Source organism: Colias philodice, chromosome 10 (genome assembly GCF_061535455.1).
Source record: "Colias philodice isolate Cphi_HAF_F1 chromosome 10, ilColPhil1 Martin Lab GWU primary, whole genome shotgun sequence".
NCBI classification, from domain to species: Eukaryota; Metazoa; Arthropoda; class Insecta; order Lepidoptera; family Pieridae; genus Colias; species Colias philodice.
Window position 1 is genome coordinate 10,860,082 of NC_143095.1, and position 27,415 is coordinate 10,887,496.

The following is a 27,415-nucleotide window of genomic DNA, read 5'->3' on the forward strand; positions in this document are numbered from 1 at the left end:
TAAATTTTCATTGTTATGTGTGCTATTATGTGTTTCTAATTTATAATAATATTGATGACAATAATTACAGGTAGTATGTGACTCTGACCTTAAAATCTGCGATATTGTGTGTCACTGGAGAGGAAGTACACATGATTCCCGCATATATAGAGAAAGCTCAATAAAGCGGAGGTTTGAGGAGAATGAATTTCATGGGAAGCTGATTGGAGATAGCGGGTATCCTTGTACTTCGCATCTTCTAACACCAATATTAAGACCAAGGACACAGGCAGAAGAAAGGTACAACCTGAGTCACATACGAACGAGGAATACTGTAGAGCGTTGCTTTGGGGTGTGGAAGCAAAGATTCCGCATACTCAACGAAACAATGCGAGGGTCTCTGCAAGTGATCAAGACCACTATTGTTGCTTGTGCAGTTTTGCACAATTTAGCAATACTCTTTAATGAGTCTATTTTAAATCAAGGTATTTGTGCAAACTAATATGTAAACAAAGTATATTTAATAATGCCAATACATAAAAAATAAGCATATTTTAATTCTTTATTTTGTATTTTTCTAGATCCTTCAGGCCTTGAAAATCAATTATTAATCGATCCAACTATCCCTGATAATATAGAAGATGAAGACGAAAATATAAACAGGGCCATTTATATTGAAACTTATTTTAATCAATAAAAACCATATTTTATTATTTTTCAAAATTTATTTTTTTTAAATATTCCTCCTCTAATGCAAGTATTTGGAGCTTCTTCTCGTGAAGCTCCCTCTCTTGTTCTATTCTTAATAGGTGAAGCTCCCTCTCTTGCTCTATTCTTAATAGATGCAACTCTTGTTGTTGCTTCATTAATTCCTCCCTGCTTTTTTTTGCAAGGAGGAATAATTGATGCTCGTAATTGGAATTTGATTTCCCACTGTAAAAATAACATAAACATTAAACATTATTTCACATAAATCACAGCTGAACAATAAGCACAGGAAATTTCATGAAATTCTATTTTCAACATTACATACTTACGTTTTTTTTGGTTTAGCTTTGAAAATATGATGTGTAGGATTTATACGTGGCAATTCAGTGGAGAAATTTGGCAATTCAGGCTAAAAATAAAAAAATAATAATTATTTTAAAATAATATAAATTTTATTTATAATACTGATATTTTTGTATAACATAACTGATAAAAATATTATACAAATTATTATATAATATGATTACCTATGCATGTGCAGTGCTTTCATCATTTTCATTCAATTTCAATGTATCATCAGCAGACTCCTTAGTAACTTCCTATAAATATATAAAATATAATTACTCAATCTCACAATAAAAAACTATATATGCATAGCGCTATTATCCCTTAATGGATATTCCAAATTAAGGAATAATAGCAGTAGAAAATGTAAAAAATATAAACCTGTTGGCCATGTGTTGCATCGCTATCGAAAGGATTGTTATCAACCACAAACTCATTAGGAAGAGCTGCTATAAGCTCTTGATCTTCAGGCGGAGGACTTGGTGGCGGAGGTCCCCCGCCTGTCATGTTTCTTGCCGTTCTAAATTTGTGTTCCGAAGCCTTAGCTTTCTTCAAATTCCTCCACTGATTTTGTATTTGGCTTAAGTCCCTTTTATGGAGTGAAATGATATTATAACTGAAATATAAATACAATAATAATGTTATTACACTGTAACAATTTATTAAATACAAGAAACTGTTAGAATAAGTAAAACTAAAATAACCAAGACAAAACATCTTCCCATGCAAGTTTTTTTGCTGTATTTGTATTAGTCGACGTATCCTTATTCTCTAATATAATATGTGCTCGCTCGAGCACTAATTATTTTCGAAGCACTTTCTAAAGAGCAATATATATTTATTAATAAGCATTAAAACATGTAAGGAAATAAGTACATTCTATTAGATTTCTTGTGTACATTACGTACCTTATCCTCCTCACTCCAATTCGTCGAACGAGAACGTTTATTGATCATTGAACTCATTTTAAATTAAAACTGAATTTGAATTTATCAAAAATCTCAAATCTGTACAAATGTTTGAAATTTGAAAGATAACAATATCCTGTCAGTTAAACGTCATACAAAATAAAGTCTACCATTCATATTTGTCAAAAAGTACATTTTTAGTCAAGTTTTACGTGAATAGCGGGTTTTATTTCGATAATGTTACTAGAAAAAAATACATATATTGACGTAACTTAGTTGAGAGACTGCTGAGATAGGTTTATACACAGATCTAGTACCACTAGATTCAGAACATGCGTGGCCACCTCAGTGCATTTCGCTCTATCTTCGAGTGTTGCCATTTTATAAACTTTCCTTCATTTTAGGGAAAATTTTCATTAAAAATACGTCCTCAAATTCACTCTTACATTAATTATTTATTACAATAAACAATTCAGTGTCATAAATAAATAATGTTAGGTGAATTTGAGGACGTATTTTTAATGAAAATTTACCTTTGTAGTTTTTATATACATAATATACATTCGAGAAGGGAAGACCACAAATAAAGGAATATTAAATTCAGATACAGTTTCAATGTGTTTTATTATCATAGGTTATTTTACACATGTATAAATTTCTGTGCTAAGGGCCGATTACAAATATTGGAACATAAAAATCAAGTAGGTACAAAATCTACGTAGCCCGATGTCGAATGTTTTTCGTACGTAAATGTACGCTTTTGGGCTTATGAAATTTAGACATAAGGAAAAGTTGCGTAGTTGGCTTGAATATCGTTTCCTTGAGTTTTAGAAAATCTTTATTTCCGTTTTCGATGCTGCGGAGAACTTCTGTTTCTTCCATATTTATAAGCATTTAACAAGCAATTTCTTAAGACGATTAGCTGATATCTGTTTTTGCTTCTGCAACTGAAAAAATAAATTTTAGAATATAAAATATTTTTTGTGTCAAGGCCATTATATTAATTATTTTAATACCGATGTATTGGTATCAAAGTATAACATTAATATACTAACATTAATAGCAAATAATTAGAAATAAAAATACTTCAATATATTAAATTTGAAACTATGGCATCAAAACAACTCTGCTTTTAGAAATAAAAACATTTTTAAAGAGAAATGCTAACAATTAATGGCAAATAAAATGGAATTAATGCTTAATTTACTCCGGTTATAAATTTTTATCCATTATTAACTATGTATTACCAAATAACTTGTTATTTTTATTAATAAAGATGTATTTTTTTAGTACAAACCAGTTTTCGAGTTTTAGCACCTGGGGACACATTTTAATCATTTGATTTCTGTCTATTCCTTTTAACTCCTCTATAGCTCGTTGATGGTATTGGAATTTGGATCATCATTTTGTGTTGCCGATACTGACTGCACAGATTCAAACTAAAAAATATAAATTCTTAGATTTATATTTTACTTTTATTTTACTAGAGAGTTAATGTAAAAAGCAATTTAATATGTAACAAAGTTTAATAAACGCATATGAAAATAATCTATCTTAGGGTTATAGGGAAATCTAACAATGGAATTTGATTGTGATTTAAAATCAACTTCTTAAAATGTAGATAAGTAATTACATTCATGCTGATTGTTGGCGTAGCATTTGACTCAAGGAGAGATTATTTAGGTTTGCAAACAAAAAAATTGCGTTAAAATTCTTTGAACATATTCTCGCTTTTTAGATGGTACCCAATTTTACCGACTAGCATCAATCCATATATACAAATGCCATTATACGTTGGAAAACTATGGGACAAACATTTTTTTGCAATTTTGTGGACTTTTTTTCCCATTTGCAGGCAACATTGTGATTGAGGTTATCTTACACTTAAAAGCTAAAATTACCACGAAATATTAACAATAAGAATGATCAGTTGATAGGAAACAGTCAATTATAATGATTCTGATATTATGTATCTTTATTTAATTGTTTACTTACGAATGAAATGAAATTCCATCGGCGTTTGTTTCCGTGCGGCTGTTATAGCCTAATACGCTGCAACCACCCATAATTATAAACACTCAGTACACGTAGTACATTCAGAACACTTTTATAATTAACTTCCAAATGTATTTATCACCAAAAAGAACATTAGACACAAGAAAACTAATTAAATATCAGATCTGCTTTGTTTGTTTGGCCCAGGTTTGACAGGGGCCAAACAAAAAAGTGGCCACGCAGATAAGGACAAAAAAAACGTATCTACATCCCCTTCACTCACATAATGTAAGCGTAGCTATCTATCTCTTTTCACCATAGCATTGCATATCTACTGGTACTAGATCTGTGGGTTTATAAGTACCTAAGATTATTTTAATCATTGTTTAAGGAGTTGAGAGTTATTTAACTGAGAGGTGTTTATGCAACAGATCAGTCAGTTTTTATAAGTAAGGCTGGTAATTTTTTACGACATCACATTAGAAACCTCAAAAATAGCAGTACTTCTCCACTATTTAATGGATGTTATTATACATATAAACCTTCCTCTTGAATCACTCTATCTATTAAAAGAAACTGCATCAAAATCCGTTGCGTAGTTTCAAAGATTTAAGCGTACAAAGGGACATAGGGACAGAGAAAGCGACTTTGTTTTATACTATGTATAATATAATAATGATAGTGATAGCACAGTATTACAATATTATTTCCTACAGTAAGGAAACGCCTTTGATGTCGCGCGATGCCGCCGCCAGCGTAGGTACTTACGCTGCCACACGAAAATACGCTAGGGTTGCAACAAATGGGAAATAAAACAATTGTGATTATTAATATTATGATGAAATCATTTATTCATATGTACATTCAAAATAATTGCGATTATTAAATCTGATGTAATCATTTGTTCATAAATATATAATTACAGATATTGCACTGCTAAATATTATTTACGTGGACACTTTATTTTTGGATGTTCTTAATTGTATATTATACCATTTAAGAAGTAATGCATTCGCATTGGGATGTACAATCTGATTAGAAAATAATGAGGACAACATATACATAGCTTTGATTTTAATTCAACAGATACAATTATTAATACAATCTTTCTGAAATATTGTTTCCTTCTGGGATTTCAATGTAGATTTACATCCGTAAACGGAACAGTTTTTGCGCGCCATAATAGAATATGTAAGTACCTATGTATAATAAAATTATTACACAAAAAATACGACTGCGTCGTCCTTTCGCGATAGTTAATGCAAACTCAGCGTGATTGCATTAAGCGGCCCGCGTCGCCCGACCCCCCGCCAGTTCCCCTCCGTTTCTCTGCACAAGTACATTCGTCGCCATACTGTAGGAAATATGGTGATACTGTGGTGATAGTCCGGCTAACGAAAGATAAGACTGGAAAAGGCGGCAAATTCAAAAAATCATCATATTAAGGTAACCTAATGGTAACTTAGGTTATAGTTGGAAATAAAGTTTTGATACTTCAATTTATTATTACGAGCTTTGTTTTTTTGAGAGATTAACAACCTCTACAAACTCTTCATCTATACAGGGTGTACCAAAAAGTAGTGATGAACGGAAGCTGAGAGGTAGAGGACCTAGAGGGCTATCCGAATCACCCCCATGTATGTTATGCGATTTTTCGTATTTTCGGAGTTATGACGTTTTTTTCAATTTTTCACCTATCGCCGAGTACGATGATATTTTCACTCATGCTGACGTCAATGATTGCGCAAGATGCTTGATTTTTTTTGTGTGCTAAGCTGAAAGATAGGCCAATTCAGTATGATAACATTTACTATCGTTAGATCTTTGAATGGAATAAAAAAAAGAATTAAATGGCAAGAAAGATAAAATTACCCAGTATGTTCACCACTTCAAGGGCCCGTAAAAAAATAAAATCACATAAAAAAAGTTTTCCGTTTGACTTTTAAAAACTTGCTCTATCTATCAGATAGCTACCCTGAAAATTTCATTTTATTATTCAGAAGGCTTCAATCGAAAAATTTAAATCTAAATGTGGTAAGTGCAAAAATTGAATTAACATTATGATCATTAAAACCAATAAATAGGTGTTTAATTACCAGAAATTTTTAAAATAACCCCGCTGTTGCTCAATGCAAGTGCGACATCACCGTAAAAAGTTGTCTTTTAAATGTCTGAATGCCCTTTTATCATTTTTAATGGTTTCTTCTGCTACTATGAATTTCCGGGTTATTTCGTCCAAATTGTGGCATTCTCTCAAGTAGCCGAGGTCTTTTTAGTATTCCCATTGAAACAAATCAATGGGGTTTAGGTCGAGGGACCGTAGAGGCCAGGCTTTAAGGCAGGCGTCACCGGCGCATGCGCAGGCTGCAACGATCAATCCTTCTTTCAGGGTATCTTTGCCCTTTAGCCTGGCCTGCACGGTCTCCGGACATAAACCCTATTGATTTTTTTCCGTGGGTATACTACAAGGCGAGAGACTGCCACAATTTGGACGAAATAACCCGGAAATTCATAGTAGCAGAAGAAACCATTAAAAATGATAAAAGGGCATTCAGACATTTAAAAGACAACTTTTTACGGTGATGTCGCACTTGCATTGAGCAACAGCGGGGTTATTTTAAAAATTTCTGGTAATTAAACACCTATTTATTGGTTTTAATGATCATAATGTTAATTCAATTTTTGCACTTACCACATTTAGATTTAAATTTTTCGATTGAAGCCTTCTGAATAATAAAATGAAATTTTCAGGGTAGCTATCTGATAGATAGAGCAAGTTTTTAAAAGTCAAACGGAAAACTTTTTTTATGTGATTTTATTTTTTTACGGGCCCTTGAAGTGGTGAACATACTGGGTAATTTTATCTTTCTTGCCATTTAATTCTTTTTTTTTATTCCATTCAAAGATCTAACGATAGTAAATGTTACCATACTGAATTGGCCTATCTTTCAGCTTAGCACACAAAAAAAAATCAAGCATCTTCCGCATTCATTGACGTCAGCATGAGTGAAAATATCATCGTACTCGGCGATAGCTGAAAAATTGAAAAAAACGTCATAACTCCGAAAATACGAAAAATCGCATAACATACATGGGGGTGATTCGGATAGCCCTCTAGGTCCTCTACCTCTCAGCTTCCGTTCATCACTACTTTTTGGTACACCCTGTATAATATTATATATATGTAATCTGGTACAGTTATCTGATACAGATAAAAAAAAGAACAGCTAGTGAAAGTAATAAAAAACATAATAAAATACAATTAAATTTTGTTTAATCAATATAATCATATTAAATCTAAAAGCCGCGTTCAGCCGCGAATAAAGAATAAGAATCACTATCATTATCTCTGACATCATTAACTTTTCCATTTCTGCAGTTATTCCATCTTGTTTTTTTTGTACTGCTCTTCAACATGAATAACATGGTTCGGTCATAGAAGAAATCTCGTTGAGATACTGATTTTGTGTCTTTAAACATTTTGAACGGACAGATCGTTCAATTTTATATTGTTGCTTTAATAGTTTATAACTGGATTACTGGTATCATCCATGCAAAATAATAATAATAATATTAAACAAATCATATAATGTGCAATGCAATCAAGATGAAAAGTATCAAAATATCAAGTCACACTGTGTGTTTTTCCTTGAAAACTACATCTCTTTCAAATTGTTTCTTTTTAAATTTATTAATCATAGTTTAAAGTTTTCGTCATGTTTTCAACTCAGTTTTCAATTATTAGAAATCACTAAAATCCTAAGCTAAAATCGCAGAAAATAAAATCACTTTGACAAGCTTTGACACATCAACAACTCAGGTTTTAATGACAGTTAACTGTTAAGTGTTGCCAAATAAATTTTCGAAATAAAAAGCCAGTCTCATCTTTCGAACCAGACGTGACTAGTATAGATTTATTTATTGATTTAATAAATGAAACGATACCAATTTAAATTTCGCGCTGTTTATGTATGATGTGCGCATGTCTTAATGCTCTAAGGCGCATGCGCAGGTTTCAATTATTTTATAACTAGTGCCCCGGCTTCGCCCGTGGTACATATTTAGTATCCTATATCCTTCTCCTGGCTCTAAACTACCTCCCTGCCAATTTTCAGCTAAATCGGTTCAGCCGTTCTTGAGTTATAAGTGGAGTAACTAACACGACTTTCTTATAAATATATAGATTTTAATAAAATAAATAATTTAACAATTTCAATGATGGACCTATACGGACCTAACGGTAAAGAATACGATTTTGATAAAATTCGCCAATTTTGATATGGATGAGGTGCTAAAGTGTAATTTTTTTATACCCAAAATTAAAAAAAAAATATTTAAAAAAAAACTAAAGGGGACCTAACGAAAAAATTGTGGGACCTTATAGGACCTAACGAAGACCTATAGATTAAGGTCATTTTTGACCCAAAATTCTATGGATGGGGTGCTAAAGTGTAATTTTTTTATACCTAAAATTTAAAAAATTATTTAAAAAAAAACTAAAGGGGACCTAACGAAAAAATTGGTGGACCTTAAAGGACCTAACGGGGACCTAACGATCAAGGTCATTTTCGACCCAAAATTCCATAGATGGGGTGCTAAGTTTGCACTGGTAATAATTTGTAATGGAGCAAAATTAATTCAAAAGAATTAAAATAGGTAGATGTAGTATTCATAATATTTGGACATTTTTGTTCCTATTTTTTTCTTCACTAAATTAAATTATAGATTTCTTTGTTGTAGTATGTTCATTAGTAGTGGTTAAAATTGGTTAAAATGGAACGCAATTTTGTACTTTACCGTATAATGGAATATCGAGAATGTTCTAGAAAGCACATTTTTTGATCGACTATTGCGCAAACATCGAAGTGAAGAAGGTTCTATGCAGTTATTTCGTTGTTTCAAACGTCATTCGTGATTTCATTCCAGTGAAGTAAAGGTGTTCCTTGTGTCGCGTGTCCACAATTTGTTGGATCGTTGTTTCTGGAAATTGACGTCTTCAGCAACAGAGTGTTTTATTGAATTTGTGACGTGCTCTTGGTAAGTTCTAATTTAATTTTGTAAACCCATACGAAATATCTACTAATTACAAAGTACGGTGAAATTGTAAGTTATCTTCCATGTCGAAATACAGAAGAAAATGCGTCTGCATTGAAACGAGGCATTTGATTTTTTCACATAATTAGGTTTGGATTCTAGCTACCACGAGCTCTTGTCGACGATCAAATATATTGAAAAAAACACGATTGTTAATTTATAAATAATCGATACATGTGTCATATTAATTTACATTTATAATTATTTGAATATGATGCGTCTCTTTCAAACTACATTTTCGTGAACATTCATTTCATTGTGATAGAATTTCTCAATGAACACTGTATTGGTTAGAATGATATCCATTTTATACAATAACATCGTGAATTTATTTTTTGCCAGTCATTAATGATAATTTTTCACATAATGTTGTAAGTAAAATGAAGCGAGTTAAACTTATAACCCTTCGTACTAAAGAAGGACACATGAATGCAAATATAGTATTTTTTATAACCTATTATATTTCTTTAATAACAATAGATACTGTATGACAATGAATATAAAAAGATTACTTCCTTTGAATTATACATATGAATTATGAAACAAGCTAATTTAACACAATTATGCATTAGTATTTCAATAAATATACTTGTAAATATTCCTATTTATGGCTGTAAGCATAAAATAATATCATTAAAATATCTGAAAATATTTCACGTGTCAAACTCAACATAACCAAATGTTATTGATAAAACAGCAATCAAGATGGTGAAGGAAACAACATACTATGACATTCTGGGTGTGAAGCCAACCTGCACATCAGACGAGCTCAAAAAGGCCTACAGAAAGTTGGCGCTCAAATATCACCCGGATAAAAATCCAAATGAGGGAGAGAGGTTCAAGCAGATCTCGCAGGCGTATGAAGTCCTATCTAACCCAGACAAGAGGAAGATTTATGACCAAGGTATGCTAATTGTATTTATATCTAACTATGCTAATTAAGTATATGTGACGTAGCTATTCTTTACTTACTGTTTAATCATATATATTTGATCACTTATTGTGGTAGGGCTGATTTTTCAATCTTTGGTTAAAACTTATTCGTCGAATAATGTATAAAACTACCATTTGAAAAACTGATTCTAATTGTCGGTATTTGACAGTTTACGTGACATTTTAATATTATCATGTAATACTTTATTGGACGGATAAGTTTTAGAGCTATTACGCACTGTCGACCAGTCGCCGGCGACTGGACTTACTCCTGGACGACTGACGACTAAGTGCGCAAGCCCCTATTTAAACTATAGTAAGTCACAGTCGCCGGCGACTGAGTCGCCAGCGACTGGTCGACAGTGCGTAATAGCTCTTAAACAAGCATTGAAAAATCGGCCCTTGTTTTGATAAAGAAAAAGACTCTTTAATAAAGACCTATTCCTATGTCCTTAGTCATAAAGTACTTCCTGTTTTTGCTTAATATTTAAATGTTATTGATTGTTATTAATGTAGTGGTATAACCTAAAAAATGTGCATGCCTCTTTGTCTATTACTTATTTATCTATTATACTAATAGGTTATGAAGTTCAGTGATATAAAATTATGCCATATGATATATTCAAAACCACATTATATTCATTATAATCTGTTAACTACATTCATTTGAAATGGAACTATTTAATGTAAATATTGTATTGTTTGTTATTTTTATGTCAAACTTCAAAATAAATGTTGTCTTTTTTACATGTTAGTATATCTTATAGTGTCAAAAATGTATATAACATTAATTTAAATTTACATGGAAGTGCCTTGGGGAGGCCTTTGCCCAGCATTGTGACTCAACAGGCTAATACATTATACAATACAGTACTTGGGTCACAACAGGCTAATACAATACAATATAATTATCACAATAGGTCACAATAGGTTAATACAATACAATACTTGGGTCACAACAGACTAATACAATACAATACTTAGGTCACAACAGGCTAATACAATACAACACTCGGGTCACAATAGGTTAATACAATACAATACTTGGGTCATAACATGACAATACAATACTTGGGTCACAATAGGTTAATACAATACTTTAAACTAATATAGGCGGTGAACAAGCACTCAAAGAAGGTGGTGTAGACGCAAGCGGCTTCTCATCCCCCATGGATCTATTCAACATGTTCTTTGGCGGAGGCTTCAGCGGGGGCAGTCGCCGAGGCCGAGAGCGTAAGGGCAAAGACGTGATACATCAGCTCTCGGTGACATTGGAGGAACTGTACAGGGGTGCGGTCAGGAAACTGGCGCTGCAGAAGAATGTGATTTGTGAAAAGTGCGAGGGACGAGGCGGGAAGAAGGTGAGGATATTATGTTGTTACTAGCTTTCAACCCGCGGCTTCGCTCGCGTTTTCAAAGAAAAACCCGCATAGTTCCCGTTCCCGTGGGATTTCCGCGATAAAACCTATCCTATGTGTTAATCCACGCTGCCCTCTATATGTGTGCTAAATTTCATTGTAATCGGTTCAGTAGTATTTGCGTGAAAGAGTAACAAACATCCATACATCCATACTTACAAACTTTCGCCTTTATAATACATAGTAGTAGGATTTGTGTGTACTTTTTATTGTCAAGCAATTTTCATATTTATGCTTTGTTATAATTTATGTTTTAAATTTTATCTAGTAAGGAATCTTGTAAAAATTAAATTTTACTGTTTACATTTGTACAATTGTACATTTTGAGAATCATAACAATGCTTGATTTTGTTCCACGACAAAACAATCTGTGTTTATGTAACCAATAGACTTGTTTTGAATGAATACTGCTTCATGTTAACATGCAGTTTTACAATTGATTGGTGATGATTACATATTAATAACTCAGGCCCCGGAATCACAGACACAATAGAAAATCTATTGTGTCGTGGACCGATCGTGCCGTTCGGGGCTCAATGGGTTACTTATTATTTGGCAATCAACTTGCTCCATCAGCTCTATCGTAAAAATCTTATTAAACAGGGTGCAGTACAAACATGCACAGCGTGCCGCGGTTCAGGCATGCAAGTGCAGATCACAATACTTAAATCTATGGACATTATCGTCTAAACTAGGCCGAGCCTGTATCTTAGACGATAGTATCTTCCCACTATGTAATATAAACTAATTATTCACAATAATACAAATGCTAAAAAATCTTATCAAACAGGGTGCAGTACAAACATGCACAGCGTGCCGCGGTTCAGGCATGCAAGTGCAGATACAACAGCTCGGCCCTGGAATGATCCAGCAGATACAAACAGTGTGTAGCGAGTGCCGTGGGCAAAGGGAGATTATTGATCCAAAGGATAGGTGTAAAGTTTGTCAGGTATGAAACTATGTTATAGTAATTTCATGGTTTATAAGTGTATATGTACTCAGTCAAATATATTTAAAAATAAATATAAATAACTTACTCATTCATTTATCAACACGGACAGTTCAATCTCCTATTTTTTAAATGCAAAAGAAAACAAAAAAAATATATTTAAGTATATTATATTCTTTGGATGCATCTGTAGTACATATTTTCAACGAACGCTGCTATACAGTATTTTATGAGAACATACTCTAAAATTATCGTAAAAATATAGAAAATGTACATGAATCTTTGTCAAAATTACCCAAAATCTAACTACTCATTCGCAGGGACGCAAAACGGTCCGCGACCGTAAGATACTAGACGTGCACGTGGACAAGGGAATGACGGACGGACAGAAGATTGTGTTCAGCGGCGAGGGTGACCAGGAGCCTGACATGGAGCCAGGGGACCTGATCATTGTGCTCGATGAGAAGGAGCATGAGGTGAGTGGCCAGGGGACTTACATTATCATTGTGTTCAACAAGACGAAGCGCAGTGTGGGAAAGTTTTGCAACTAAATTTATGTATTTAATATTTATTCAAATTCAAATTATTTATTTGTCAGAATTGTGGTAATACAAGGTCACATGATTTAATTAATAAAATAGTCCACACAATTCGCCAACAATTGGCATACAAATTTTTCATTTTCGATTACATTGCAGATTATCAAAAGAAAAGTAAAACAAATACAATAGGTACGATTAATTAAAGTTATTAGCTTAAATTTGTTGGTGACATATTTCTTGGATTTGAAATTATAATTTTAGGCTTAAAGAAAAATTTGGATCAATGCTTGCAGCTTGGGAACATATTATTAGATACTGATTAACATTATTATTAATTATAATAAGAACTACTATTCATAAATTAACAGCTTCAAATAGCCAGTTAGTGCTAGGAATGCATTTGCCTCTAGAAGTTTCATAGATTTATTAGAGGATATGTTGACGTAATTCGCACAATATGAACGTGAGTGTGTGGGTGAGCCCACGGTAATGAGTCAAGATAATTGTTTACTTGATTTGTGGGTAAATAAATATTAAAATATATAATGCAATTATTCAAATGGGTATGTGTACTTGTATGAAGCTTATTAAAAGTTCTATAAATATTATATCCTTTACTGAGTAGGTAATTTCAAGAATAGAAATATGTTTTGAATCATAATATGTTTCATGGAGTCAAACAATTTTGTTGATTATTTTATCTGAAAGTTAACTTATCATGTGCCATTATAAGAATCTTATGCAGTTCTAATAGTTTTTTAAAATATATCTTTAATTAATTTACTAAGCAGCTTAATTAACTTTGTCTACAAGACATGCAAGATTTTTTTCTGTTCAAATTTCTCTGAAACATTTTATATTATGATTTCTATTTCCTTTTCTCATTTTACTTCACTTTCATCGAGGTAGAGATGAACGACTTTAACAAAGTTTAAGTATGTAATCATTATAAAATTTGTATATTATTATTATTTCTAGATCTAACATTACATTATCTTGCAGGTATTCAAACGTAGAGGCAACGATCTCATAGTGCGTCTCAACATTGAGCTCGTGGAGGCTCTGTGCGGCTTCCAGAAGGTCATCAGGACCCTGGACGATAGGGATATTGTGATCACTGTGATGCCAGGGGAAGTGACCAAGCATGGGGAACTTAAGTGTGTACTTAATGAAGGTTAGTTATTATCCTACTACTATTATAAAGGCGAAAGTTTGTAAGTATGGATGTATGGATGTTTGTTACTCTTTCACGTAAAAACTACTGAACCGATAACAATGAAATTTAGCACACATATAGAGGGTAACTTGGATTAACACATAGGATAGGTTTTATCCCGGAAATCCCACGGGAACAGATGCGGGTTTTTCTTTTAAAACGCGGGCGAAGCCGCGGGCGGAAAGCTACTTTTATATAATGTTATTTAATAATTGGAAGATATGGAATGGATGATTTGTATCTGGCAAAACTATAAATGAGTTTTAATTGTTTTTTTTAACTGTTTTCTGTTCCAATTCTGAATTTGGTTGTCTTTGGTATTATATCATTTCGTTTATTCTCAGTACTCCGTGTTTAAAGTCATATATAAATGTAGATTTTGGCAATTAGATCTCCAAAGCCTTTAAACATTAATTTAAAAATACATCAAAATAATTGTGTTTCAAGGTAAAAAAAATATTCGAAAATGTATTTATCCTCGTAATTAATCGTAAAATTTTCAACAGGCATGCCAATGTACAAGAATCCATTCGACAAGGGCCAGCTGATCATTCAGTTCCTGGTGAATTTCCCCAACCAAATTCCGCCTGAAGTCATTCCTGCTTTGGAAAACTGTCTGCCGCCAAGACCTAGGGTAAGTTTAGATTTTATCTGTAGTTTCTCAATTATATTTATTTATTGAAGTGAAAACTTCTTTAGCGGCGTTGGGTATAAAATCTTAAGCTCACGTCAGGACACGTGGCCTGATCGAAAAAGCGGAAGACGGATTTTTTTTAGCCCTTATATTCCATGCGTAAGACGGATACCATTCCAAAATATCAAACATGCAGTACATTTGATGCAAAGGGCGGCATTATATCTAGATGTATAAGAAAAAGAAAAGCGTGTCTGCCGAGCACACGTGTCACGTTCTTTGGCAAGATTCTTTAAAAATTGTCGCCTTACTCCATGACGTGACGGCATTGCCATGACGCAACCTTACAACTTTACGCTCAACGCGCTAAAGAGGTTTCACTTCAAAAATATTCATGTTAATTTTTTTTTATGCTAAAAATCTTGATATTCTAAATGCTATAAAATTTGTCCATACACTTACAATTAAACATAATTAAAATTGGCTGCCTAATAACTGTACCGAATGTAATATTTTATTTTGGTAAACAAACTGCGTTGTTAGGGCTAGACCTATGACATCATCCTAGGCAAACCCTAAATTAATAATTATGTAAAATGTTAAATAACACCCTTGTGTACTATTCTTCTAAATATAGCTCAAAATCCAATTAGAGTATATTGTACTTTAACACTTCTATTGGATTAAATATTCTTTGTGACAATGAATAAATGCTATAAAAAAAAACATTGTACAGACATATCTTTTGTTAATTATTGTATAATTTATTAGTAATTAAAAAAAAAATAGTAATTCATTAGTATATGTCTTTTATAGTATATTATGTATGTATTTTATTTACCTTTGTTATATAAAACTAACACAATATTAGTAAACTAAGTATGTATTAATTATTTTAACTAAGGAAAATCCATTTCTAATACAGGTATTATAAACCTCGACACGTGTTCGTCACGTGTTTATTAACCTGACCTAGCATTGTGGATTATACTGGGAATTAATTCAAGGTTGTTAGCCTATCGATACATACATGCAAAATACGTATTATTTCATGTGTATGCAAAATATATAAAAAAAGACGGGTTGCACTGGGGGAGTGCCGGCAGAAGTGAAAACTTGATTATTAACGTTGAGCATGTTTGATATTTTGGAATGGTATCCGTCTTACGCTTTTTCGATCAGGTCACGTGTCCTGACGCGACAGCTAAAGAAGTTTTCACTTCAAAAATTATTTAGATTCATTTTAATTGCATTTAATTAGCGCTGTAGCGTTCTTGTAGTATAACAGTTTTTTGTACGTTCAGAAAGCGTCATTTGCTTTTCCTCAAATTGACAAAACAAACGGGTTAATAGTATATCAGCTACGACAAGAATTTCACTATGTGGTCTTTCTATGATTGTTAGAACACGTAGGGAGATACACGACATTCATTAAAATAAATAAATAAATATTATAGGACATTATTACACAAATCGACCTAGTCCCACAGTAAGCTCAATTAAGGTTTGTGTTGTGGGTACTAGGCGACGATAAATATAATGTATCATTATATCATTTACGAATTTTGCATGTGGATCTCTTAATCGTCAGTCAACAACGCGTTGTAAAATATTTTTTCATTTAATAAACATTATCGGTTTTGGAGCGTAGCATACAAGAACATAAAATACAAATTTTGTCCACAAAGAACTTATAATACAAAGCAGACTTTATTGTTTAATAGGTTTCCACTTTGTGTACGTACACAAATGTGCTTTAAAAATTGTTTAAAATGTAACATGTTTCATATAATGATTTATTTATTTAACAATTTATGTACACCAATGATAATAATTGCAAAAATATTATCAAATTTTCAGGTGGACATCCCCGAACTAGCGGAAGAATGCCAACTAATGGAACTAGACCCTGAACAAGAATGGCGTCGGCGGCGCGCTCACCGCAACGCGTACGACGAGGACGACGACCAGCCCGGCATGAACCGCGTGCAGTGCGCTACTAGCTAACTTGGTTTAGAAGAAGAGGGGTCTTGTTAGATTGGTTATTGTCACCTTCAGTTAGCTAACTTTGTGTGGAAGTGTGGGGAAAGGGAGGGATATTAGATTGGTTATTGTAATTTGTAACCTTCACTCAATCAGTTTGAAAATATGAACAGTGTGCAATGCGGCATGCGCTAGTAGCTAACTTTGTGCGAGATGAGGGAAGTGGGGGTCTTTGTTGTAAGGTCATGTTGAATTGGTTATTGCCTTCATGGCCATTTTCAGTATGTTGAAGTGAAAACTTCTTTAACGGCGTTGGGTATAAAATCTTAAACTCGCGTCAGGACACGTGGCCTGATCGAAAAAGCGTAAGACGGATTTTTTTTTTAGCCCTTATATTCCATGCGTAAGACGGATACCATTCCAAAATATCAAACATGCTGAACGTTAATAATCAAGTTTTCACTTCTGCCGGCACTCCCGGAGTGCAACACGTCTATTTTATGAAATTGTCCTTATAACATGAGTGGTAAGGTATAGATTCGCTAGATTGAATTTAATTGTAATATTTTGTTTGACTGTGTGTTAGTATTAGATTATTTACTAGAATCGAAGGTGACAATAAAAAATTACTAAGCCACATAGACACCTATGTATTACTTACGTCTTGGTGGATCTTGAATATCATCTATTATATATAGAGGCTACACATGACTACATTAAAGTTTATTTTCTAACTCAAAGTATTATAGCCAGTTTTACAACTTCTGAATATGTTATCTTTAGCTTATCTGTCAGTTAAAATGAATGAAAATCCTTATTAATATAATAAATGCAAAAGTATGCTTGTATTTGACGTCTCAACAATTGATTTGTGTGAGATAGGAGGCTAGAGATTGTCAAAAGTGTTAAATAAGCTATCGGTGAATTTATCAGCAAGTTGTAAAACTGGCCTTTACTTTAACTGAAGGTGAATAACCAATCTAACTCACAAATAGCCTATAATTGTGCTACTATCTTACGTTATTGGACCTATGCCACTAGAATTTTATCAAATATCTCACTTTATATCTCAAAAATTATGTACCTGCTGTATATTTTAAAGAAAATGATAAATTGACGGCCCTGGTTTTCTTTCTATGAAATTGATTGTATTATGTAATCGTTTGAATATTCTCAAATCTGTATTATACACTACATTGTTTAAAAATCTACTAGTTTGTGTCAATATTATTACATATATTCAATAATAAAGGTATTTTTTAAGATACATTTGCTTAACCATCACTGTATTGTAGTATCAATATTTCTTTCTGACATTAGCACTATAGAATATTTAATTAGGTGCCTCTCGGTGACTATGAATGAAGATAATAAAAAAAAGTGATTTTTAGTCATTATTTTTCACAACATATGAATATTAATAAAAAAAATTCATTGTTAATTACATGATATTGAAAAAAAATTTATATGACGTCACGATTTTTTAAATTATCTTACATTCAAAGTCACTGAAAAGCACTATTTTATAAGTAAGTAGTTAATTGTTACAGTAGATTAGTTTGCTTCAATATATTAACATAATAAATAATATTATAGGTCCATTTCGTAGTATGCACATAGAATCATTCGAAATTCTGTGATTTTTCTATATTAGGATATTTAACCCTAAGTTATTTTGGTTTGCGGTAAACTGAATGTGTGGTTATGATAACCTGATTTATTTTGCATATATCAGTGAAAAAAATGTGTGTACAATAAAATTACCTTTATTTTCAGGTTTTGTGTTTTTTTTTATTATTACACCTAAATGATTTAAAAGTTTTTTATTTTTTTATTTAAACAGTTACGTCTTTAACTTTCTAGTAAATGAAATTTGAGCACATTGTTTTCACTCATAATTTCATGCATTTGGTTTACTTCAAATAAGACTCATGGAAATCTTAGCAAAATCGCTGTTTGTAAAAATAGTATTTTATGGATAATAAGAAACCTTTAAAAAACTATTTTTACAAATACAATGACAATAGTATATTTTGCCGTAGCGAAGTATTAAATAGTCGAATGACAATTTGGTGACTGTTAACAGCTCATTCAAAAGGGCCTGGTAGAATGGATTTTGTGTAACTGCTTCAAATTTGTTGTAATTAAATAAACTCTTATCTCAATTATTTGTTTGTTTTTATTTTACAAAATTATCCTTCCAGAATATGTACTGAAAAATTACCAAAACAAAAATGTAACTGCAAAATAACATTTTGACTGTCTGCTGATAAAGTACCTGTGATACAGCTATTACTTGAATTTGATAGTACTCAAATAAAATTATTAAATTAACCATACAGATTGTTCACTTCTTACAAAGTACATAACTACAGGTAAAAATAAAATAACCAAGTATCAGTAAAATATCTTTATTATCTTAATAATTACGGAAATGCCTTAACCTAAACAGGTTAACAACACCTTTGTTGTTACTTATACTCATATAACCACTGTTTGGAGAAAAATTAACCGTCTCAACTTGTACTAAATTAGTAGTTTGTGGCGGAAAATTGCCGAAAACATGATAAGATGGTATGTGGACAAGTTTCAAAGCATTTGGATAGTAACTCGATGCAAGCGATAGTACCTCTGAAGTTGAATTAAAGTTGATATTTGATATCTTTGTTTGCAAATGTGATATCGTTTTCAAGGGAATCGGGTCACTGGTGGTTATGTTTGAAGTTTCGTACACATTGACTATACCCTCACCTGTGCCGGTAGCTAAAAGTCGACCGCAAGGACTCATTTTAATACAGGAGGGGTTGATACATCCATTATCGAGGAATTTTTTCACTGCCCTGTATGTTTTGAGGTCCCAAACAACAACATAGCCTTCTTCATTGTAACAGTATATTTGTGAAGAGTCAGGGCTAAATACCAATGATTTAACATTAGTGTTATTCTTTAGAGACTTCAAGAGCTCATTTGAATTTGAACACATTATATAAACTTCATCAAATCCCATGGTAGCCGCAATAAATTTTCCATCAGGCGATAGTTCAAAAATGCAAGCTCTTTTAACTGCCTTGGGTAGCTGAATCACCTTATTGCTTGCTTGTACCAAGTCATAAACGCAGTAATTATGTTTAAGTTTTGACGAAATATAGGCTTTTGACCCATCAGGGTTAAACTTTGCTTGGCTTATTTGCCAGCCTCCTAGTTTGAAACTATGTAATTTATTTGGTTTCTCTTCAATTGAATATAGCGAGACGATACCTGAATGTTCTCCCAATAAAATTGCACTCACTTTGGGATGGAATTCTGCTGAGGAAGTAACAGTTTTGCGATTTGTCACAATTTTGGTATGGTTAGTAACCTCTAATATCTGTTTACTAAACTTTGTTATCTTTTTCTTTTGTAAATGGCCAACTGTTTTCATAACATCCGATTTGAAGCCTTTGTCTTCTTTCTTTTCACTGATTTTCGCCCAACCAGGTGTGCCAATTAAGGTTTCATATTTTTGTTTAAGTTTTTTGGCGTAAAGCCCATTGTCACTCAATTTAGGTATAACAGCATTAACGCGATACTGTTCATCGTCTTCATCCTTCCAGATAGGTTTACGCTCAGTTACATCATCCTGTGTCTCTTTGTTTTTTAGTTTTTCCACGAAATTTTCATTTTTGTTGAAGAGTAGTGACGATAATCTGAAATATTAATGGTTGTAAAATATTGTTTCATAAATAAGTGAATCACACTGAAAAAATTTACTTACTTTGATTCCTCTGCATCTATGTGATTGTGACTTCGTTTCATTTTAATAATAGAAAAGAAAAACAATGGCAATGCTCTGCAATCAACTGTATATTATAACCAGATTTTTATAAGCTAAATAGTGAAGAATCGAATCATGCAAATTGCAATATATTTTAAACTAAATTTAGGTATCAAATTAAATTTTATCCATTAATAATTAATGTTGTTACATAAAAGTTTCGTCTGAGAAACATATGCCCTAACCTCAAAAATTGTGAACTGTGAAGTTGACATTCACAGATGACGGAACTTGTTACGTCAAACGTCACTTCAAATTATAGACGAAAACTTTGCCATATTAAAGATTTTTGCCGTAAATAAAGTAAATCTGAACCTATTTCACCTCCCTCTTATTGCTGGTTAGAACCTATTTGTTTTTAAAATTAATTTCCGTATCTTTCCGTATGTGCAATAAAAAAGGCAAAAGTGATTATGCAAAGTCAAATTTGAAATAATTTCGTAAATATCTTTTTTAAAATATGAAAAAAATGTTGTGTGGTTTTATGAAACCACGGTAAAAGTGAAACTTTCCGAACACTGCTTTATACCTACTCGGCAGCCGACCGTCACGCGACATGCGCTACACAGACCAAAAAGTTTGAGACGATATAATAAAAGTTTCACTTTAAAAAAAAAATACTTTATTGTATAATTATTTTCTTAATAAAATCATACTTGTATAAAAACATTCAAATACTATGATTCTGTAACAATTTTCTTTAAATTATACTCTGATAGGAAAAATATCACTGAACCATATTATCGTTACGTTTTCTTCAACGAATGCAATTAAATTAAGAATTTTCATCAATATTTCGTTAATTTATAAAGAAAAAGACTAAATTGATATTAATTTCATTTATTTTTTTAATCATGAGAGTACTTTATATTACATTTTTATTTTATTTTAAAAATTTTGTTTGTGATGCTAGATTTAGATTCACGCCATACTATTCCGTTGAATAGATTATTATTGTAACTATTGTTTGGATAAAATAAAAATGATTCCTCGTGTGGTATATTTTACTTCAGCCCACACCTTACTTTATCCACAGTCTATTCTTAAAAATAAAGCAATAAAATTACACGGAAGTAAATTTTGCGAGCTTTCAATGTTGTTTCCTTTGTAAGCAATTAAAAATAACAAATTCACAAATTAAATATGGATTCGATAAATATATTAATATTATGAGAGGAAGTATTATGAGAATTGCAAAATTTGGATTGCATACATAGAAACATTACTGGAGTCGGTAAAACAGAATACATTGACATTGACGGCATTCGTTTACATAAAATATACATAGAGGGCTCTTTTCGCTTTATTCTTCTCTTTCTAAAATTGTTGCTATACTTTTCACACTAAAGCGAAAACTGGAATTTGCTACTATACGATTACAGCAGTAAATTTAAACCAATCAAATGTTTGACTGGTCGAACACAAAAAGATATTATTGGTTGCTTTTGTCATTGGAAGTAGCCTCAACTAAATATAACCCGACCTCTTGTAAAGCTTATATGGGACCATTTAAAAGAAATCATATTAACTACCTTTAACTATTAGTCGTATTTAATAGCTCAGAGTCTTTCATTCGTCGCTCGTCCGTATTCAATTGTAAGCCTTTAAAACAAAATTAATATTCGGCGACACTTCGAAAACATGCATTAAGGGATTTGTAAATACTTGAAATTAATAATCTTTATTTGTGTAGTGAATATTTGTGCAGTGTTTTGTTTGGATGGAAAAAAACATTTTTATTCGGTGACCTTTTTACATGAAGTGTCAATATGGATCCTAACTAACTGAACTAAAACAGTAGCGAGCGAAAAATTATTATCCTCGTAAATTTTAGAGGTGCAATTAAGTGTACAATGGGGTCGAAAGAGGCTCCGCCATAAAACTGTCAGGTTTGTTTTGGCTGTCAATTGACAAAAAAAAAGCAATAGGAAAGGATGGTGCAGTGGTGGTTCGGAGTTCGTGGCGCGAGCGACGAACGGTTGGAAAGCGATGCGAGGAGTAACGTGTCAGTCGGGTCGCCAGCGTCGGCGTTCGCGTTCAGCTAGTGAGTGGGTGTCTTATGTGTGTGATGTGTGTGCGACATGTCCGGCAAGCCCGCGAGTGTGGCCGCGTCGCGAGCGGGCGGGGCTGGAGGCCCTCGCGTGCTGGTGTACGTGGCGGAGGCCCGCCAGTGCCAGTTAGACGCTGCGGAGACGCCGCCCCAGGCCCACCCGCTTGACGCGCTCTACCTGCAGGAGAACCTCCCGCAGCACCTCGCGATCAAGAACTTTCGCGCCGAGGAGCAGAGGGGCTTCTACAAGCATTACAACGAACCCGATAAGTTTGCTTCCGAAGCTCGGCCCGAGTACCCGCAGTACCTGAAGGATGCGAGGGGCGATGATAAGGTGGAACAGCAGATAGTCAAGAGAAACGAGTGGGAGAGAGAGGGGTACGGTTGCGGGCTCGAGTCTGGCGACTTGGGCTACCAGAGATGTGGAGCGGAGATGCAACCGCTGCCCGGCCTGAACAGTGACGCGGTGCAAAGTGATAGTGCAAACTGTGAGAGAGATTTAGGCAAATATATGAACTATCATTTGTTAGAACAGAGTGTGTCGCACCATTCTATAGTGAATCAGAGTATAAATATACTGAATCAGCAAGTGAGGTCGTTAGGGAGTGAGAATGAGGGTTCGCAGTTGGTTCGGACTGCGGAGGGTGTAGTGCTAGCAGTGGTGCCGTCTATGTTGCAACACCCCGACACTTCTGAAGTGAGGACTACTCAAAGTGAATTCCCTCAAAGTGTGACTGTGCCTCTTGGCTGGAGGAGGATTGTCAATGGAACATCTGTCATTTATATCAGGTAAGTTGTGTTTTCAGTTTGCTCATTGCTGCATGAATTATAGATAAGATTGCAACATTATTTATATAGCATTCATTTAATTAGCATTTGTTATCAAACATAATATCATTTTTAAGAAAATGGTTCCACAATTCAAGGAAACATAATATTTTACAATCAATTTTGTCATATTATAAAAATTACTAAAGAAATAGTTATGAAAAATTATGAAATCAAACACATAAATTACACTATACATAACAATACATATTAATATAAGTACTATAAATAAAACATTAAATAGATTGAAAGGATCACTTAGTGCTCCTAATTATTAAATAAAAATTATTATAAGGCAGCACACTTAAATTTAATATAATACTATGAGAAAAACATCTTTAACAACCATCTGTAAGCGATACCATGGCCATAAAAAACAAAACATACTTTTACAAATGGTATTTAGTCAAGGTCATAGAGATAAAAGATTGTATCTGCATTCAAAAGTATTATTTTCCACTCTTGTATATTTTCTTGGTCATATGGTACATAAAAGTCTAATTTTTATGGTAATTAGGAGATATTAATTCAAATACATTTAATTTTGAGAATAATTGTCCATTCAATTCTTTGAATAGGAACATCTCCAAGTTTACTAGGCAATACATTAAAATTAGTGAAAATTTTTTAATAACATACAATCCACGAAGCATAAGACAAACAAATATTAAAAAATTAATTTCCATTAGAATTTTTTGAAGTAGTAAATAAAATTATAATTTGATGATCATTAAATAATGCACATTGAATTATTAATCTATCCATTATTAATACTGATAACACACCATACAATTATTATAACATATAACAAAATTATAGCACATAAAGTTACCTTTTCTTGCACATTAAAAGTACCCTCTCTTCTTAATAATTGTAATGTTTTATTATCAATTTAAAATTATGTTTGTTGTTGATAGTCAAGCATTTCATTTTTATACAGGCTCTTGGCCACTATACTCCCATCCTAGTCGTTATATATTCATCCGTCCGTCCTTCCTTCCAGCTTCATATGAAATTTATGCAAAAACTAGCGGTCCGCCCCGGCTTCGCCCGTGGTAAATTTTTACGTTTTCTCTACATAAGAACCATCCTCGGACTTCAAGGAATATAATAAAAAAAGAATTATCGAAATCGGTTCAGCCGTTCTTGAGTTATGCGCTTACCGACACATTTTGCGATTTATTTTTATATATAAGAAGAAGATTATATTGAAATAATCAATTTAATTGTAAAACAAGATTATGCCTATAGCGATAGGATAGTTAGCCTATTTCTCTGGCCCAATCAACATAGGAAATGACAACTTATAAAATACACAATTAGTATGCAGACAATGTAAATACTTGTCTCTAAATTTAGCAGATGGATTAGGTCATAGGATATATATTTGCTGATTTTTGGAATAATGTTGATAACATTTATCAACAATACTATACAAGACATAAAATTAATATTATGGCTATATTTCATCTGTGAATCAAACTTTATAACTTTTAGACAACTGGCGCTGTTGAATTTAATTTTAATAAAATATGTGTACACTATTTTTTATAGTATAAGCTGATTTGCCTAGATATCCTTTTGATATGAGTACAAGTTCATTACATATGTTTTTTTATTATTTGGGAATACCATGGTTTACGTAATCATGTTGCTATGAATATTGTGATTTCCAGGAAATATTATTTTGGTTTAATTTTTAAAATAAATAAACTTAAAAAATGTAATGCAATAAAAACTAAAAACTTCATCATTTTAGTTATCTTAAAAATTTTATCGAAAATGTAAAAAAAATATACTGTAAAGATGGTTAATCGATAATGAAGTACCAGGCAATCATAAACGCGAAGGAGGTTCAATCGTGCGTTTACGTTAAATCAATCCAGAGACCAGAGTGGACAAACCAGTCGGGCAGCTGTGGCGCAAGTGAAGAGAGGCTTGTTCTGGCTTCAGCTTTTTATCGGCTAAATTCAGCTTTTTGTAGCGCGATATAATCGTGTCAAGCGTTAACTCGATATTAGGAGTTGTCTGGGTGGCTGGGAATGTCGAGTGTGCGAATATGCAGTGTTGTTTCATAAATATTTCGCGTTTACGGAATAATTTTTTGATTTAATATAAGCGTGAATGACGACATACGTATATATTTTCCAATTTAGTATTCGTCTAGTCATATATTGATTTGAAATTCAAACAATTAACTTTGTAATTGCAAACATATTATAGTGTTCGTATCAATGAATATACAATTGCGCTATTTATGGAGAACAAGTTATAGATAACGAAATTTCTCTATCTCGCTGCTCTTTTATTTTCAAGGCATGTACACGAGGCCTATTACATTAAAGTAAGTGGCTTAGCTGGAACGGTGTACCAGAGATATTCCATTGTGGATTCCTCGCTCATTACGCCTCTTATCTGTCATTGGCAGCACAATGCTGAACAATACGCGTTCACGCATCTCGCTAGCTTAATACCTCCTTACATTTCTTTTGTCCCGGTACGGGGTACCTACGCTGTAGAATGCGCCTTATTAATTAGCCTTTGTTTCGTTTTAATTGGATATTAATTGATAAAAAGCTTTTATGTTCTCGCAGAAAATATGATATTCAATTAACAATACACACGAATTGTATAGGAATTTGTTTCGTTTAAAATTCCGCGCATTACGTTGAACGAACAATGCTTCACAGCGCGTTGCATAATGCTACATTGAAAGGCCGATATCACGGGCCGTCTAAAGTCTAAACAATAAAAGAATTTAATACTCCATTTAAATATTCTGTAACAGTAAAGTCTTTTCACACAGTTATTTATCGTCCAGCTGACCGACACAAAAAAAAAAGAATCTACTGGCATTACTCAACTGATTTACGACGCGGATGCTCGCAAAAAGATTCACGAAAGTTGGTTTTATTTAAGGAATTTCTTTGGCCTTCTTTGTGCGTTGCATAATGTCGGGCTTTTGAATGCGGCCCATCGATTGTTTCGACGAATTTGATGGGCGTCACCGGGCACTGATCCGATTTACAATTCGTTCCAACAACAGCTCTCACAATGCAAGCATGAGTCTATTGGATATTTCACCACCCGCCGTGTGAATTTCTTTTGTGTGGGCCTTTGGAGACTGGGCGAGTTCGCTGGCGAGACCACTCGATCGATCGAAGGGTTGTTATGCAGTTTTGTTCTTGTAATGAGCTTGTGTTTGTGCATTTCGGCTATTCTTTAGTAATTAGAATATTTGGTAAAGCCTATAGAGGAGATTCGAACATAATGATTTCTACATATTCATAAATCATAAGCAATATTTGTATAGTCCCAAAGCCAACTTTTTATAAAATCTAAATAATAGAAAAAATAAGTCTGTTATTGCCAGTAATATTTAAAGCCACGACCGCGAGTATTACATAGAAAGAGTATAATTTTATACCTGATGTGAAAGTACGTTGAAATTCAGTTTTGCACATTAATTAGTATTCAGGTCTTTACAGAGATAAATTGAAACGGTTAAACAATGATGTAATTGTTAGACTGTTTCCACACGGTTTAACATTCCTCTCAACTCTCCTAAAATACATTCATTGTGTAAAAAACACGCTTTGATGCTGCATTAGAAAGGTTGTTTTGGTTAATCCAAGCCGGATAATCAGATTAACTAAAATCCTTGACTGCGCAAAAAATATCACGACTAATGTGACTAATGGAATGAATGGATTGACTTGGAACTTCTACATCTTAAATCTATTGTGTGATTAACAAAGAATTGGCTTAGTCTGTTTACAAGTCAAGATATGAGACTTATGAAACTGATGACGCGATATTTCGAAACAATTTGTAGCGCGGATTTGTAGCACAATTTCTCCAATAACGAAATTCCACCGAAAAATCTTACTCGTCGTAACATTTCAAACATTTATCCGTGACCAATTTTGTTTAAAGAAACTGAGAAAGTCCAACCGGAAAAATCACCCAAAAAATTGGCAACCTTTAAAAAATCTCAAGCCATTTCCTACCTGGCTTTA

At 32.9% G+C, this 27,415-nt stretch overlaps 3 protein-coding genes and 2 long non-coding RNA genes across 8 annotated transcripts in view; 2 read left to right on the top strand and 3 right to left on the bottom strand.

Annotated features, from left to right (window-relative positions):
• Positions 1 to 2,547: 2,547 nt before the first annotated feature.
• LOC149485457 (uncharacterized) lies at positions 2,548 to 4,274 on the bottom strand. The gene is made up of 3 exons (XR_016316226.1): positions 3,936 to 4,274; positions 3,238 to 3,379; positions 2,548 to 2,887 (listed from the first exon to the last, which is right to left on the bottom strand). It is a non-coding gene; the product is annotated as an uncharacterized LOC149485457 (long non-coding RNA).
• A 2,918-nt stretch (positions 4,275 to 7,192) lies between these two features.
• On the bottom strand, positions 7,193 to 8,536 carry LOC149485458 (uncharacterized). Its single transcript, XR_016316230.1, has 2 exons — positions 7,725 to 8,536; positions 7,193 to 7,474 (listed from the first exon to the last, which is right to left on the bottom strand). It is a non-coding gene; the product is annotated as an uncharacterized LOC149485458 (long non-coding RNA).
• A 243-nt stretch (positions 8,537 to 8,779) lies between these two features.
• Positions 8,780 to 18,872, top strand: Droj2 (DnaJ heat shock protein family (Hsp40) member A4-like). Its single transcript, XM_089700316.1, has 8 exons — positions 8,780 to 8,972; positions 9,727 to 9,933; positions 11,076 to 11,323; positions 12,171 to 12,329; positions 12,650 to 12,805; positions 13,874 to 14,045; positions 14,594 to 14,721; positions 16,582 to 18,872. Exons 2-8 carry the CDS (start codon positions 9,735 to 9,737, stop codon positions 16,726 to 16,728), a joined length of 1,209 nt encoding a protein of 402 aa, XP_089556442.1. The 5' UTR covers positions 8,780 to 8,972; positions 9,727 to 9,734; the 3' UTR covers positions 16,729 to 18,872.
• A 229-nt stretch (positions 18,873 to 19,101) lies between these two features.
• Positions 19,102 to 20,741, bottom strand: wcd (U3 small nucleolar RNA-associated protein 18 homolog wicked). The gene is made up of 2 exons (XM_089700248.1): positions 20,459 to 20,741; positions 19,102 to 20,390 (listed from the first exon to the last, which is right to left on the bottom strand). Exons 1-2 carry the CDS (start codon positions 20,497 to 20,499, stop codon positions 19,124 to 19,126), a joined length of 1,308 nt encoding a protein of 435 aa, XP_089556374.1. The 5' UTR covers positions 20,500 to 20,741; the 3' UTR covers positions 19,102 to 19,123.
• Positions 20,742 to 22,022: 1,281 nt separating this feature from the next.
• The window catches only part of LOC149485461 (uncharacterized), a 106,189-nt gene continuing 100,796 nt past the window's right edge, over positions 22,023 to 27,415 (top strand). Inside the window, exon 1 of one of the 4 annotated variants that reach the window (XM_089700271.1) lies at positions 22,023 to 23,357. In XM_089700271.1, coding sequence (XP_089556397.1) covers positions 22,600 to 23,357 — 758 coding nt within the window. In that variant the 5' untranslated portion in view covers positions 22,023 to 22,599. The remainder of the gene's footprint in view (positions 23,358 to 27,415) is intronic. The other 3 variants (XM_089700270.1, XM_089700269.1, XM_089700268.1) reach the window with 3 other exon arrangements.